This window comes from Globicephala melas, chromosome 3 (genome assembly GCF_963455315.2).
Source record: "Globicephala melas chromosome 3, mGloMel1.2, whole genome shotgun sequence".
Lineage (NCBI taxonomy): Eukaryota > Metazoa > Chordata > Mammalia > Artiodactyla > Delphinidae > Globicephala > Globicephala melas.
Window position 1 is genome coordinate 134,700,125 of NC_083316.1, and position 15,030 is coordinate 134,715,154.

The 15,030-nt window shown below is 36.0% G+C and overlaps 1 protein-coding gene across 3 annotated transcripts in view; it reads right to left on the reverse strand.

Annotated features, from left to right (window-relative positions):
• RNF145 (ring finger protein 145) overlaps positions 1 to 15,030 on the reverse strand; it is a 65,432-nt gene that overhangs the window by 2,341 nt on the left and 48,061 nt on the right. For all 3 annotated transcript variants that reach the window (XM_030841253.3, XM_060296556.2, XM_030841257.3), the window contains exons 7-10: positions 12,955 to 13,095; positions 10,256 to 10,438; positions 2,893 to 3,040; positions 1,638 to 1,994 (exon numbers count right to left, since the gene is read on the reverse strand). In XM_030841253.3, the coding sequence (XP_030697113.2) occupies positions 1,638 to 1,994; positions 2,893 to 3,040; positions 10,256 to 10,438; positions 12,955 to 13,095 (829 nt within the window). The remainder of the gene's footprint in view (positions 1 to 1,637; positions 1,995 to 2,892; positions 3,041 to 10,255; positions 10,439 to 12,954; positions 13,096 to 15,030) is intronic.

The window sequence follows — 15,030 nt, forward strand, 5'->3', positions numbered from 1 at the left end:
GTCCTTGCATAAGATATATTTGGGGAGGGAAGGCTAGGGATATGAAGTTTAAATTGTAACAACATACATTTGGTTGATCAACCATTAATTTTGTTTAAAGTCCCAAAACAAGGAGTTGTGGCTATAATAGAAATTCCTTGCCAAGAACTGGTAACACCTGGGAGTCAACTTTTAAGCAGAAAGCCATCCAAAGAAGAGCAGCCAGCTAGGAAGGTAAGCAATTTGAGTTTTATTTTCAGTGTGGTATCAGCAGGTAGTTCAAGCACCTCAAAAAAAGTGATGTGACAACAGGAAATACAAAAAGAGGACTCTCAAATCCCAGAGATGGTATATTTAGACATAGGCTGTTGAAGCTGATGTGCCACAAATCTGTCTTGGATATGCTTTGTCCTGCATACAACAAGGCTACCGAGCACAAAGGACCCAAAAGAAGACAATGACCACTTAACTTTGGGGGAATCTACATTGCTCCTCAATCCCCGCAAATGCAAAAACAACCTGGAAAATATTATTTTGCTAGTACCCAAAAGTATGCTCTAATAACAATCAAAAAGTGGCTGCTTAATTTTACTCTTAGGAAAAATTCTTATTCTAGATGGCCTTCACGCACAAACACATACACATCCCATCTACACTGTAAAGCAGCCTTGGAGCAAGTACCTCCTCTGTATACTCATTGACACTATCTATAGTTTTTTTCCCACCAGCCCACACTTTTTAAGAGTGATTTGAAAGGAACAGTTTGTGCTGTGGCCCAGAATTTCTGCCCATACTTCCAACAGTACAGTTAGCTGTAAAAAGCTTCTTACTCAATCACCCTCCTGCACAGGTGACTGGTGACTAAACTCTAGGCCTGTTGTTTGTTACTGTTGTATTTCCAAGCGGATTTAAATACTATCTTTCAATTCTTGCTAGAAGGCAGTCATCAGCTATTGAGGGCTCACGTGCCAAAGATGCCAGGGAGGCCAACCATAATGTACACCAACTGGGTGCCTCTGCCATATCTCCTGCCCCCCACTTCCACACAGAGGCTGCATCCACCTCAGATATACCTCAGCCCACAGGGAAGCGCATACTCTCTCCACCTACGTCACGTGAATGAACGTTTACTGCCTACCCTGGAAATACCAGAGGGAAAGAGTCAGAATCTTGGCACACCACTTTTCAGAAGTTGCTGACTCCTGAATGATAATATGTATTTGATAGAGTGTGTGTGTGTGTGTGTGTGTGTGTGTGTGTGTGTGTGTGTGTGTGTGTGTGTGTGTGTGTGTGTGTGTGTGTGTGTGTGTGTGTGTGTGTGTGTGTGTGTGTGTGTGTGTGTGTGTGTGTGTGTGTGTGTGTGTGTGTATTCAGGAGTAAATATAAAATACACCTGACCTGTTTTTCCTTTATTTATGGGTGAGCAATAATGTTGAAAATAACAATAAATTAGAACTTGAGGAACTAAATTTAAAACTTACTTTAGAAATAAAATGGAAATATTTTATCAGGTCTTTAATAATATCTGAGGCCCACTTTTTTTTTACCCAGGAGATAATTTCTGCCTGGAAATTTAACTTGAATTTGGATAATGTGGTTAAAGTTGCAAGGGATACATGGTATGAACCACCCAAATGGCTTCTTACTGTATGAGTTACCTGATAACAGATGGCACAAATATCATTGTGTTTCTCAAGCTGCTCTTTCGTAGCAATGGGTAATGATTTAATCTTATTCACAGCGTCCCTTCGGAGAAGGAAGCTCTTCCACCCCAGTTGGGCCCGAAGCCACACATTATAGTAGGAATGGATGAAGATGATCATTGAGCCCATTACTGTCCATTCTCCAAAGATGGTCTCGGAGACGCCATAGGCCACCACACAGAGGGCCACGAGAAACTCCAGCAGGCGGTAAGTGCCGTTCACATAGTAGATGACATCATCCATGTTTTCTACTGGCTCTTTTCTGAATTCCTCAACCATAAATAAGACATAAATAAAAAGTGTTCCTAGAACCTGAAAAAAAAAAGATGTATATAATCACTAATAAAGTTTTTCCTAGACTTTAAGTGATAACACATTACTAATATCTTTAGTATACCAGATTTCATATCCATAGGAGACACTGGTACAATTAAAATGTGGGTGATCTCAGTAATACAGATCTTTGATACTGAAAAGTACCCTGAGATATAACTTTACTAAAATGATTCTGATTAGTAATCAGTCTTCTCTGACATTCTTTCCTTCTTTCCCCTGGTCACCAAAACCCTCACAATTCTATCTAAAATTTCCTAATTCTGTACTCATATCTATTCCTCAACTTTCAAAGAACCTTTACTTCTACAAGAAACAATGAATAAATCTTTATTGCCAGTGCTACGTTTTTCTTTTACTTGTTACTGATTAGGCAGCCAAGATACACTTTTAAGTTACAGTAAGTTTATCCATTCCATGGTAACATTGTGTGTGTGTGTGCGTGTAAAGTATATATCATGTCCGTGTAATACATACACAGGTATCATTTATTTATATACATTATGAAACTATGGATATTTTTGAGTGGGCAAAATGTGCTCCAAACAAGCACTAAAATCTTTTAATATTTTATAGTTACTTATCTATTTAAGATTTACATGACAGTTCTGTATCACATCATTTTGAAAAAGAGATATTGCAAAGTTTAATTACCTTGATTAAAAAAAACTACAGTGACAGATAGGCTTAGTATTTTAATAACCTACCTTCTAACGCCTATGCTCAAATAATGTAATGCATTCTAGTAAAGAGGATGGGAAGTAATCACCTAAATAGACCACTTATCATCATTAATCTTGAAAAAGTTTAATTCCTTTCCTGGAAGGAAAAGTAAGAAAATCAGTTATTATATAAAGTTAATTAATCCTGGGCTTACCTGAAGAGAGGTGAGAATGCTGCTAGAAATAATGATAAGAAGCCAAAAATCCATGTGGAAAAACTGGCAAATCATATAAGCCATATATGCAGGGAACACCAGTAAAAATAAACAAAGGCTCACGGCACGGAAGTGTTTCCATAAACTCCTAGAGAAAGAAAAGTATCCTTTTAACATGCCTGTAACCTAGCAGCACCACTAACCAATCTTGTGCCATGCTTCAATTTCACAGCATTTTACTGCACACCCTTCTCCATGCCAGTCACAGTGCTAGATTTCAGGGCAAGTCATGTCAAAGGCTTCAAAGCACCTTTTCTCTTAACACCCCATACTCAGTCAATTGACAAGTACCACCAATTCTTTTTTTTTTTTTCTGAATAGTTTGCTTTCAATCTCATTCCCATTCCAAGCAATCTCAAAGCGATGTCAGGCTTTTATAGCATTAAACTTCAACAATTTTAACAGTAATGTGCTGTCTTAAATTGTGACGTCCTCTCCTCACCTGCACCACCCTGGATGAAAATCTCTGCAGCCGTGAGTGCAGTGTTACTAAGAGGAATGGCTCTCCGATGAGCAGGGGTATTACCCCTCACATCTGTTGAGGGTGGGGAAAAACTATGAACCACTGCACTTTAAGACCTACTAGCTGATCTTCCTTCCCTTCTAGCCCCTGTTCCTAGAGAGATTAATTGTTCTAAAGCTCTGCTAGCATAATACCGTCAATACCTTCTCTAAACTTCCTAGCCTGGCATTTTAGGTCCTCCACTCCCAATTTTTTTTTTTAAAGCCTTTTTTAAATTTATTTTTCGGGGGCTGTGTTGGGTCTTTGTTGCTGCACGTGGGCTTTCTCTAGTTGCGGCGAGCGGGGGCTACTCTTCGTTGCAGTGTACGAGCTTCTTATTGCGATGGCTTCTCTTGTTGCAGAGCACGGGCTCCAGCAGTTGCAGCATGCAAGCTCAGTAGTTGTGGCCCACAGGCTTAGTTGCTCCGCAGCATGTGGGATCTTCCCAGACGAGGGCTTGAACCCATGTCCCCGCACTGGCAGGTGGATTCTCAACCACTGTGACACCAGGGAAGTCCCTATCACTCCCAATTTTTTGGTCCAAACTTGCCAACATCTGTCCCTCACTACAAGCAAAGATGGTTAACTCTCTTCCCAAAAAGACACAAGCACTCTTAAAAATCCCACCAGAAATGCCTGCATTCCACTCTCTCCTTTTCTAAATGCTTTAGACTAGCTCAAGCTAAACAAATATATTTATACAGGTAATGATATCCTTTCCCCAGGAATCACCTACCCTCTCAGAATTCTTAACATCTGTACCAAACAATCATACAATAAATTGAAGCACTGCTTCAATATATAGATATTTATATATAATATTTTATACATTATGTATCATATATACCTAAACATTCTTACTTATATTTTTATTTTATATTTATTATTTAAATAAAAATATTTTATATATATACACACATTTAAAAAAAGTCTTATCACCCATATTTAATCTCCTCAAAAATAGGATAACTCCAGCTCCTAAACACAGAGGCTTGTTTGAAATAAGTGCCAAATAAAACTTGAAAACTTATTTCTGCTTGATATTTTTCAAATTATTTTCCATCAATTACTACCTTTTCTTACCTACCCATCTATCCACCCAAGTGCAAAGCCCTATGATATAAGCAGGACAAAAGTTAATTGTGGTCATTACACAGCAGAACCGTTCCATGTATAACTTTTAAGACACCCAACAAGTCAAGAAATTTCTTAGACTTAGATTTCAGCTTCTGATTCCACTTGAATCCTCCTTGTCAATAGTGGAATACACAGCAGGAGTCCCCTAGTTATGGCAAAAGGAGAAGGAACATAATCTTTTCTTTTATTTAGCTCTTCGTACATTGTACTATTCTAACAGCTCATTCCTTAAATATACCCCAAATTTAATACAGATTGTAAACCAACTTCTAAAAGAAAAATGACACAAAACCCTCCCCCAACAAGTGCCTTAAGCAGAACCTTGAAAAAATCTTTTTGTGCAATAATAAAAAAGGTATGATTTCCACCCCCTACAAGTTTATTATTTACTTTATATATCCCATTTATAAGACAAATGATCATGTAATGACTTATTACCCCAAAAGGGGTTTAAAGAGGAAAAAAAAAAGATGCTAGATACTTCCATTTCCTTGGTAAATAAAAGCCAAAGTTGGAGTAATTTTTTAACATAAGGATCACAAATCTAGAAAGAAATCAGCGTGAGCCCCAAACAGCCATCCCTTCTCTTAAAAAAACTCAATTACAATCTATGTAAACTGAATATCAAGTCCTAAATCATTTAATGATTCTCTAATAAAAACAAACACAGATTATTTAAAAACATTACGAGGAAACATGAATTTCAACCAATATAGTTTAAAGCTCATAGCCACAATAATTATGCTGTTTTAATTAAATATCAGCATCTGTGATATGTTCTCAAGTCCATGTGAAGTATCTCAAGGAGACAGAAGAGTAACATAAATCATCCTGCCTACCTTTAACTCTACTACAACATAGGTGGGAGGAAAAATAACCACACTAAGTTAAATGCTATACTGTGTGGGACTGTCCACCGTTAGCAAGTCTGATAAGAAAGTAAATTATTATTCTGGTTAAAATTAAAGCTAGGTACTTTGGAAAGTGTTTTACATCTTTTCTTGTCACACATTTTTCTTATGAGAAGTTAAGGGACAAATATAAACCTGCCACAGTAGCCCTGCTTTGAGACTCCAAACTTTTACTTTTTTTAAAGAAAAGCAGGCAGTAGTTATAATAGGGCAATTTGCCCTAAAACTTTAAATATATTTTTCAAAATCAAGCTAGCTGTGATTCACTTATATAATTTACATATATATACAAACATATATTTATACATATACACAGAAAAGTAAATATAACATGATGCCAACAGTTTTAAACTTACGTCTGATTTCTATGTTTTATATATACACAAACATTACATACATATTTATCCTTATTTAAGCAGTTAAAATTCAATAAAAATCTAATTTAAAATTAAACATAAAACGAATAGTGGGGCTTCCCTGGTGGCGCAGTGGTTGAGAGTCCGCCTGCTGATGCAGGGGACACGGGTTCGTGCCCCAGTCCGGGAAGATCCCACATGCCGCGGAGCGGCTGGGCCCGTGAGCCATGGCCGCTGAGCCTGCGCGTCCGGAGCCTGTGCTCCGCAACGGGAGAGGCCACAACAGTGAGAGGCGCGCCTACCGCAAAAAAAAAAAAAAAAAAAAACCAAAAACGAATAGCGGAATTTGAAACTCTGCTATATCATTTGAATACAGTAGACTCTAGTTGTAAAATTCCTTGCTAACAAATGTAATAAAATTCCTGGATAAAAGTAACAATTATATCTACAGCTAAGACTATCTGAGACACATTTTTAAGTTTAAACACTGGAAATTACCTCCAGTCCTAGCAACACCAAGATGTGTGAGGATTTTCCCCTAATAGTTACTTCCTTAACGACAGAGAGAAGCAGAGTTTCAATATTACCATTTAATTGTTAACCTAATGTGAGAATTAGGAAATTTTTCCATTTCCTTTTTTAATGGTACATTTAATTGAATTAATTACAAACCTGGTACACTTAATTGAATTAATCACAATCCTCTGTTCAGAATGCACTATCGTTATTGGTCTGTGCATGTACCCCTTTTTTATTAGTTCGTAATCCAATTAGCTATTTTAAATACCTGAAATGTAGCAAGCATTCATGAACCCATCTCCCCGTACAAAAGAGGCCCTGGACCATGTGGCAGGCCAGCCTAGTCCATGTCCTGCCTCCCTCCACCCAATGAAACCATTTCATGAGTCCTGTACTCTTCACTCTCTTGCTTGCTTCCCTTTCTACAGTTTTGTTTATCCATATGTACTCCTAAAGAGTGTATTTTAAAATTCTGTTTTTGACATAAAAATAACATTCTAGGGCTTCCCTGGTGGCGCAGTGGTTGAGAGTCCGCCTGCCGATGCAGGGGACACGGGTTCGTGCCCCGGTCCGGGAAGATCCCACATGCCGCGGAGCAGCTAGGCCCGTGAGCCATGGCCGCTGGGCCTGTGCGTCGGGAGCCTGTGCTCCGCAATGGGAGAGGCCACAACAGTGAGAGGTCCGCGTACCGCAAAACAAAACAAAACAAAACAAAACATTCTATATTGTCATCTTTGGGGATTTACTTTATATATTGCTATGAATCATTCAAAATGTTTAATGCATCACTATGTTTTTAACATTCCACTGTGACTATTATCACATTTATTCACCCCCTTTCCTGTTTGATTGGCACATGATTTGTTCCCAGGTTTTTGCTATTGTGAGTTGTGCTATGAACATTCTTCTACATGTCCCTCCTGAACATGCACAAGAATGTCTTGAGTATCTACGTAGGAGGAGACAATGCTAAACTGTTTTCCAAAGTGATTACACTAATTTACACTCCCACCAGAAACGTGGGATATCTGAGGACCTATGTTTTCTTCTACCCTAGGTATCAGCTGACTTTCTTTCCTCTCTCTCCCTTCCTTCCTTCTTTTCTATTATTTATTCATTGCCACTTCCACAGGTTTAAAACAGTATCTCACAGCAGTCTTGATTCACATTTCTCTGACCACTAAAGACACTGAACCTCTCTTCATATTCATTGTTTCCGCTTTCACTAAAAGGCTGATGATGTATTTTATCCACTTCTCTCACCAATCTGAGCTATTTACATATATATTCTTGATAGTAATTCTTGAGGAAGTGTGAATACTATAAATATCTTCTCCCAGGTTTGTAACTATCATTTCTAATACAAGTTTCCTTTAGGTTTAGAAAATGTTATTAATTTTGATAGTTAGATTTATCATTCTTTTCTTTCATAATCATAGTTATTCTTAGTCTCAGTCTTTCACGGCCAGTTCCATCAGTTTAATAATTTTTTTTTCCTACTTGAAGGTCCAAAATATACTACTCTATGCAGATTTAATTTTTTATTTTGACATTTAAGGCTCTACCATTCTGGAGTTGATTCTTTTGTTTACAGCTGTGAGACAGGAATCCAATTCCACCTTTTTCCAATTAGAAACCAATTTTTTCCAGCTACATTACAGAAGAGAACCACCTGCCCCACTCATCTAACATGCCACTTCGGCCATACACCAAAGTCCCATATATATATGGACCTGTCTGGGGGCTCTGTTCCATTGGTCAAGTTGTCTATACTTGAGCCAATTATTATAAAAACTTCACAGTATCTCCTATTGTGAGTGAAATAAACTTTATCTTTCTCAAATTGTCTGTTTGATTTCAATATGGATTTATACTGGTTTCAAAGAATGAGCAGGGGTGGGGGGATAGTCTTTCTATTGTCTGAAAGCATTTGTTTAAAACAGGGATATCTGCTCCTTCAAAGTTTGGTAGAACTTGCCTATAACACCATCTGAGTTAGGATGTTTACCATTTGCTTCCATTTCTTTAACAGAACTATCCAAGCTTTTTAATTCTTAAGTCAGCTCTAATAAGTTTTATTTTTCTCACAACTTTTCCATTTCATTTGTTTTAAAAAGTACTGCCATTTAACTGTTGATTGTACATTCTAATTACCATAGGCAGTAGTGGGAGAGAAGTAAGAACAGAACCGTAACTGTTCATTCCTATCTCATCCTGTCACAGCCAAGAGCCTCTCTTGCCTCAGGCCAATTAATGCTGCTACAGACACGAGTAACAACAGTGACACCAATCCAAAATAACCACTCCACACCAACACACAGGGCTTCTCAGTCTTGCTTCTTTCCCTCTAAATTTCCTCTGTATTTGATCTTGGAGGAAGAAGCCAGTAATGATGCTAGTTCAGCACCCTGGAAGGACCCAGAACTGAATTTACTGGTGCCTGTGGCAGTGAAATTATGGTCTTATTTCTCTCTCTTTTCCGAACTTTCTATTGTATTATATCAGTCTTTTAACTGGTATAATTAATAATACTAAAGGATACTGCCAGAGATGACAAAATAGTAACTGTACTTAGGTCAAAACCCCAATTTAAGTGACTATTTAACTAAGTTCACCATTGAATTCAACATCTTAAATGCTTCTGCTGAGAAACCTTAAACCTAAAAACCAAATCTCAAATAAGTATAATGATTAAAATTATCTGAAACATATCCAAGACCTTTGAGCTTATTTAAATTAAATTGACTCTTTCAGCCATTCTATGGGTTTGACAAGTTTTCAGAATATTTGGCAATATGGGATATGGGGATGGAAAGATAAATCTGATTAACTATAATTAAAATGTTAATTTCCTTACTTATAAAGCACCACCAAGGAAGCAATTAAATCGGGTATTTCAATAATCAATAATCAGAGTATGTAGAAGCATGCTGGAAAAAAATAGTGGCACTGAGTTTTAAGCAATTCCTTATAGAAAATCCTTGTATAAATTACCATAAGCCTACCATTAGGTAGGTTACACTCCTACCATTCTTAGATATCCACTGAATTATACATATTTACATCATAGCATCTTAAAGAGCCAAATAATTTGACTTTTATTCCTTATGAAAATTTCTGTAATATGAGATGAATATGAATCCAGCTGGTCCCATAAGGTGTCAAGAACCCCCATTATAACCTCAGTTAGTTGCAAAACGCCATCAGATGAGACTGTTATTCCATAAATGCCTATCGTTTTTTGGTTTTTTTTTCCGGTACGCGGGCCTCTCATTGTTGTGGCCTCTTCCATTGCGGAGCACAGGCTCCGGACGCACAGGCTCAGCGGCCATGGCTCACGGGCCCAGCCGCTTGGCGACATGTGGGATCTTCCTGGACCGGGGCACGAACCCGTGTTCCCTGCATCGGCAGGCGGACTCTCAACCACTGTGCCACCAGGGAAGCCCCATAAATGCCCATCTTTATGATTGTCTGAAACCTTTATTTTTCTCTCCTTCATTTGCCCTTTCTCTCAATGCTTCCTCTCCTTTAGCACTGCACAGAATAAAATTGTATATTATTTGTTATATTTACTGTGCTGAATTTTATGCTCTACATTCTTAATTTTAAAACTGTATAAGTATAAAAAAGTACTACATTTCTCTGAAGAAGAAAAAGCTGATTTGTAATTACTTGGCCTTTAATGTGACTTTTTATATACAAGAATGTTGAGGAAAAAAAAACAGAAAAGTCAAATACATACAAAAAATAAAAAGGTAAACTTGTTAATAAGCTAATACCAATTATTTATCCATCTTGTCTCTAAACAATACCTAGATCTTCAGACAACAAACTTATGTAAACAATATGACAAAAATTTCTTTTAGGAAGTTTCTTACTTGTCTCGAGATGCTCCCAGCGCCAAAACAATAGGATCTGCAATCTCTAACATAGACTGCAGGATAGAAGCTACAACAATGAAAAGGATAATACTGAGCAGGAATGCCCGGTGAACAACCTGCAGCTCTATCAGACCAGTCTGCACTGCCAGGATTAACAGCGTAACTCCTTCTGTCATGCCCCTAGAAAAGCACACGTTTTTGGAAAAACAAACAATAATCAGAATCACATTTAATTCCGAGGGAAAATAATCCAAAGGCTTAGACTGTTATTACATATTTGTGATCTATTCTGACTTCGACAAAAGAACTTGATCAGAATATTAATGTCAGTGTAATAATATACAAGCATAATGTATCACTACATGTGCAAAACATAATAGCTATAATTTTAGCATACAGTGAGAAGAAAAAAAGCAACTTCTCAGATAAATAAAAGTATTCAAACCAGGCTTGGCTAACGAGTCAGACACTCCTACCATTCTTAGATATCCACTGAATTATATACATATTTACATCATGAGCTATATCCCGATTATAAAATAGAGAACCACAGGTGAATGTCTCTATAATCCTGGAGTAGGGAAGGTCTATTTAAGAAGACCATAAGAACCAGAAACGTAAACAAAAATACTTTTTTTGAAATTCAATTTCCATATGGAAAATATATACAAAGTCCTAAGACCTTTTTATCCTATTGACTTGAATTATAAAGAATCTTACAAATAAACGAGAAATGAGCCAAGGACAGGTACAGTTTTCAGATACACAAATTAGCAAATATTTCAAAGCCTGATGACCCAAGTACTGACAAGGAATGTAAAAAAATATGGGCAGACTAATGTTGAGATATAAACAGGTAAAATGTTTCTGGAGAAGAATTGCTAATAAATTTAAAATGTACATATTCTTCAATTCAATAATATTACTAGTAATTTACCCTATGGATGTACTACAAAAGTTAAGATATATAGATATAGATTTTTAAGATATATACACACACACACACACACACACACACACACACACACACAGATTTGAGAGATAAAGTGAACAATGGAACATGTTATGTGACATCATGGGGATACAATCAGTAAAATCCAGACTGAAAAACTAAGTAGGACAAACAATCCGATGTCTTCAACAAATAACATTAAAGGGAAAAAATAAAGAGATAGCAGGAAACTAAATATTGAAAGAGACTTAAGAGGCATACCAGTCAACTACAACATGGGCATTATTTGGATCCTGAGTTGAGCAAACAAAATGTTTTTTAAAATTTAGACAGATAATTAGGGAAATATGAACACCAACTGGGTAGCTGATGTCAAGGAATTCTTCTATGAGAAATGAATGCTCTATTGTAGTTATGGTTTTTTCCTAAAAGATTTAGAGGTAAAATAATATTATATCTGGGATTTGCTCCAAACAAATGCAGCTAGGGAGGGGGTGTTATGGGACAAGGTAGGTGGAATTGACAGGGGCACACAACACACAACACTGGCCATATTACTGGAGATGGGTGCCAGGTACATACATAGGGGTTCATTTTACTATTTTCTCAGCTTTACTGGTTTAAAATTTTCCTAATTAAGGGTTTAAAAAGAGAGACATGAACAAAGACACTCATAGCAGCATTATTTTTAAATAGCAAAAAAAAAAAGATACATTATTTTTGCAATACTATGCATTCATCGAAAAGAATGAGGTGTATGTGTTGACATAAAAACAAAACAAAAAACCTATCTAAACCATATTAAGTGACAAGATAAGGTACAGAACAATGTGTATAGTATGTGGAAAAGACTATATATACTTTTCCCTATAAGAAATGTTTTAAATTACCATCTATAGCTGTTACCTTCGGGGAGAGGAAATGGGAAGTAGGGGAAGAAAGTTGTCATTTTCCATTTTGTGCTTTCTGAATGGTATGAATTCTGTGAACTTAAACATGAATTATTTTTCTGTCTTGTCCCCACTCCCTTTTTCCATTATAAAGGTGTTAGCTGGGACTGGCGGGAAAATTACAGAGCATAGGTTTTTTCTTTTCTGTCATTAAAAAACTAATACACAACAAATTAAAATTTCCCCTCAATTTACAAGGTACTCAGCATCTACTAATCATGAAATAGTCCATAAAAATTTAAATACTTTAAGAAGAGGTTACATAAACTTATATAAATGAAACCATTAAACCTCTATGTTAATTCAGATAACAGAAATCATGACAAGTTCTAGAAGTAGTTTCCTAATACCTGATCTTAGTGATTTAATAACAACTGGAATAACTATTCTGCATCCTCATTAATGCATCCTTTGAAACTTCAATCAGTATCAAAATTATGTTCAAACATAAAGAAAAATCTTTAAGAAAGTATCGAATTTAGAAATCTGATTTTAGCAGAGCAACACAAACGTCAAATGGGAAAAAGCAAGCTATCCAAAAATCTCTTAAATAAATCTAGGAAAGGAAAGTGTCTAATATACATTGTTATGTAGATATAATAAAAATACATCTTTTATACACAGAAATTTAGTTATTTTTTCATAGTATTTTAATCTAAATATTGCAACCATTCCAAAAAAAAAGTCCTCAAAATTCCATTTCCTCTAAAATTCATCAACAAAGAAATTCATCATTCCTTCTTCAAGTTACATAAGATTTAAATGTCTAGAGCTATTCAGGGTGAAGAACTTACCGATTCATGGCAGGATCATTCATGAAAGCTCGATAACCCTGCAAGTAAAACTTGCAGAGTGTCAGAACACCCAAGGCAACAAAAGAAACCGTGAAGACCAAACCCAAAAGTGAGTAAGGAGTGCTGCAGCATTCAGCAATACTAGAAAAAAAGGGGGGGAAATATTGTCCGATAAAAATTGTTTATTTGGAATTGAAACATCTTAGGCCTTTAAATAACCACCAAGCTTGATCTGATCCTCAATGAAAACACCCAAAATTTGAGATGAAATCACCTAACCACTCTGTTAATAATTTAAATCCATTCTTATTATTATCCTAACCTCATTTTTCTAACTCTTTGGCAAATATTCAGCACATAGCACCAAATCTGAAACACAGTCTTTTTTATTTTTATTAACTATCATCTCCTTCAAAGGTAGTAAAACTCTGAAGGCTTAAATCTTGTTCAAACCTTAAGAAAATCTAATTAACATGCTGATAATATTCAAAAGAAACGTATATAGTTGCCCATTGTTCTTCTGAAAGGTTCTGGCTGTTCAAATTGATCAGACTGTAGTGCTAATGTGGTTCCTTGTCAAAACTCCTTCTCTGACCAAACTGCTATGGGGTAGGGCCTGTGCAGACTCTGCAGCCCCTGACTCCTCTCACTCCAACAATGTCTTCCATGCTACTGGTGCTTTACATTTTAATTAATTTAGGCGTAGGTAAATGCAGGTCTTTTCTGGGTTATTTCAAAAGCATGTCCAAGAATATAGCCCAAGACCATTTCAAAATAATTTTAATAGCAATTTTTAATAAGGAGAACTGGACTTGCACTAAACCTTGGAAATACTTTCATATTTTATAGAAATACATTCAATACTTTTATTGAACACATTTGAGAATAATTTCACAAGTATTTTGCAAATATATGTAATATTATGTACCAATAATTTGGATTTAGCATTTACAAAGCAACTAATAAAAAAACATTCAAAGCATGGTATCAAGTTTTGAAATTTCAGTGAATAATGTCTTGCATGGATGAGGAATTCATTCAGGCAAATCAGTATCTGCCCTTTACTATGTAGCTCCATGCCTCTGCTACACGGTTATCCTTCTTACACAACTGTTTTTAAGTTACTTTTTATGTGAAAACATCTAATTTTACGTAGACCACTGTGCATTATGATGAGGAAAAAAATGTCTGGTTTTCCATTAGGAGCCAAAATATCTACCAATCATGGTAGTTGACAGCTAAAGAATAAATAATTTTATGGCATTCTTAAAAGTCTAATTTCTGAAATGTTTGATATTTTTCTCAGAAAAATCATTATATACCATGTTTCAACAAATTGTCCAGTAATTTAAAAATATGAGGATCATGGCTAAAAATAACACTAAAAATTTTACTTCATTGCCATTGGAAAAGTCTGAAAGTTTTACTGAATGTCCAAACAATTTCTCTATTCTTGTGTCTATTTTTAAAGAAATCTTTTTTACCCAAACAGTATGATTTAATTACATTTTCAAGAGGAGCACATTCTTTTTCTCTTACTTTAAAAAAATGTGTGGGGAAAAAAAAAATGTGTGGTGCTATTTTTCAAGAGCATACTAAAGAAAACAAAAGGTTTCAACCTAGCTTTGGGGAAGTGAAAGAGGCTGGGAAATTTATAAAACTTTTCTTCCCATCTCTCCTCGATGAGACATTTTATTGATTTTAGTTTCTATTTCCTGGCTGCAAAAAACCCCTTCTTTTTGTTTTTCAGTTTGTTTGCCATGCTTTGTTGGTTTGTTTTAGTCAGGGTATCCTGGTAAACTTGTGATCCTCCTTTTTGAGAGTAAGTTGTTCATTGGCAAAGCAACATACACACATAACCTAACGCACAAGTGCATCAAGAAGGACAAAGAACAATGCTTACAGAGACACAAATTAATGAAAGAACCACACAGGAACTTCTCTATAAAACACCAAATTAAAATATTCTTATATAGAGAAGGGGCAATCTATCCTACGTATGGAAAAGGAATAAAGAAGAAAATTATTTTGGCAAGATATCTAAGCCTCACCTAAAATTGCAGCATTATTTTCTTA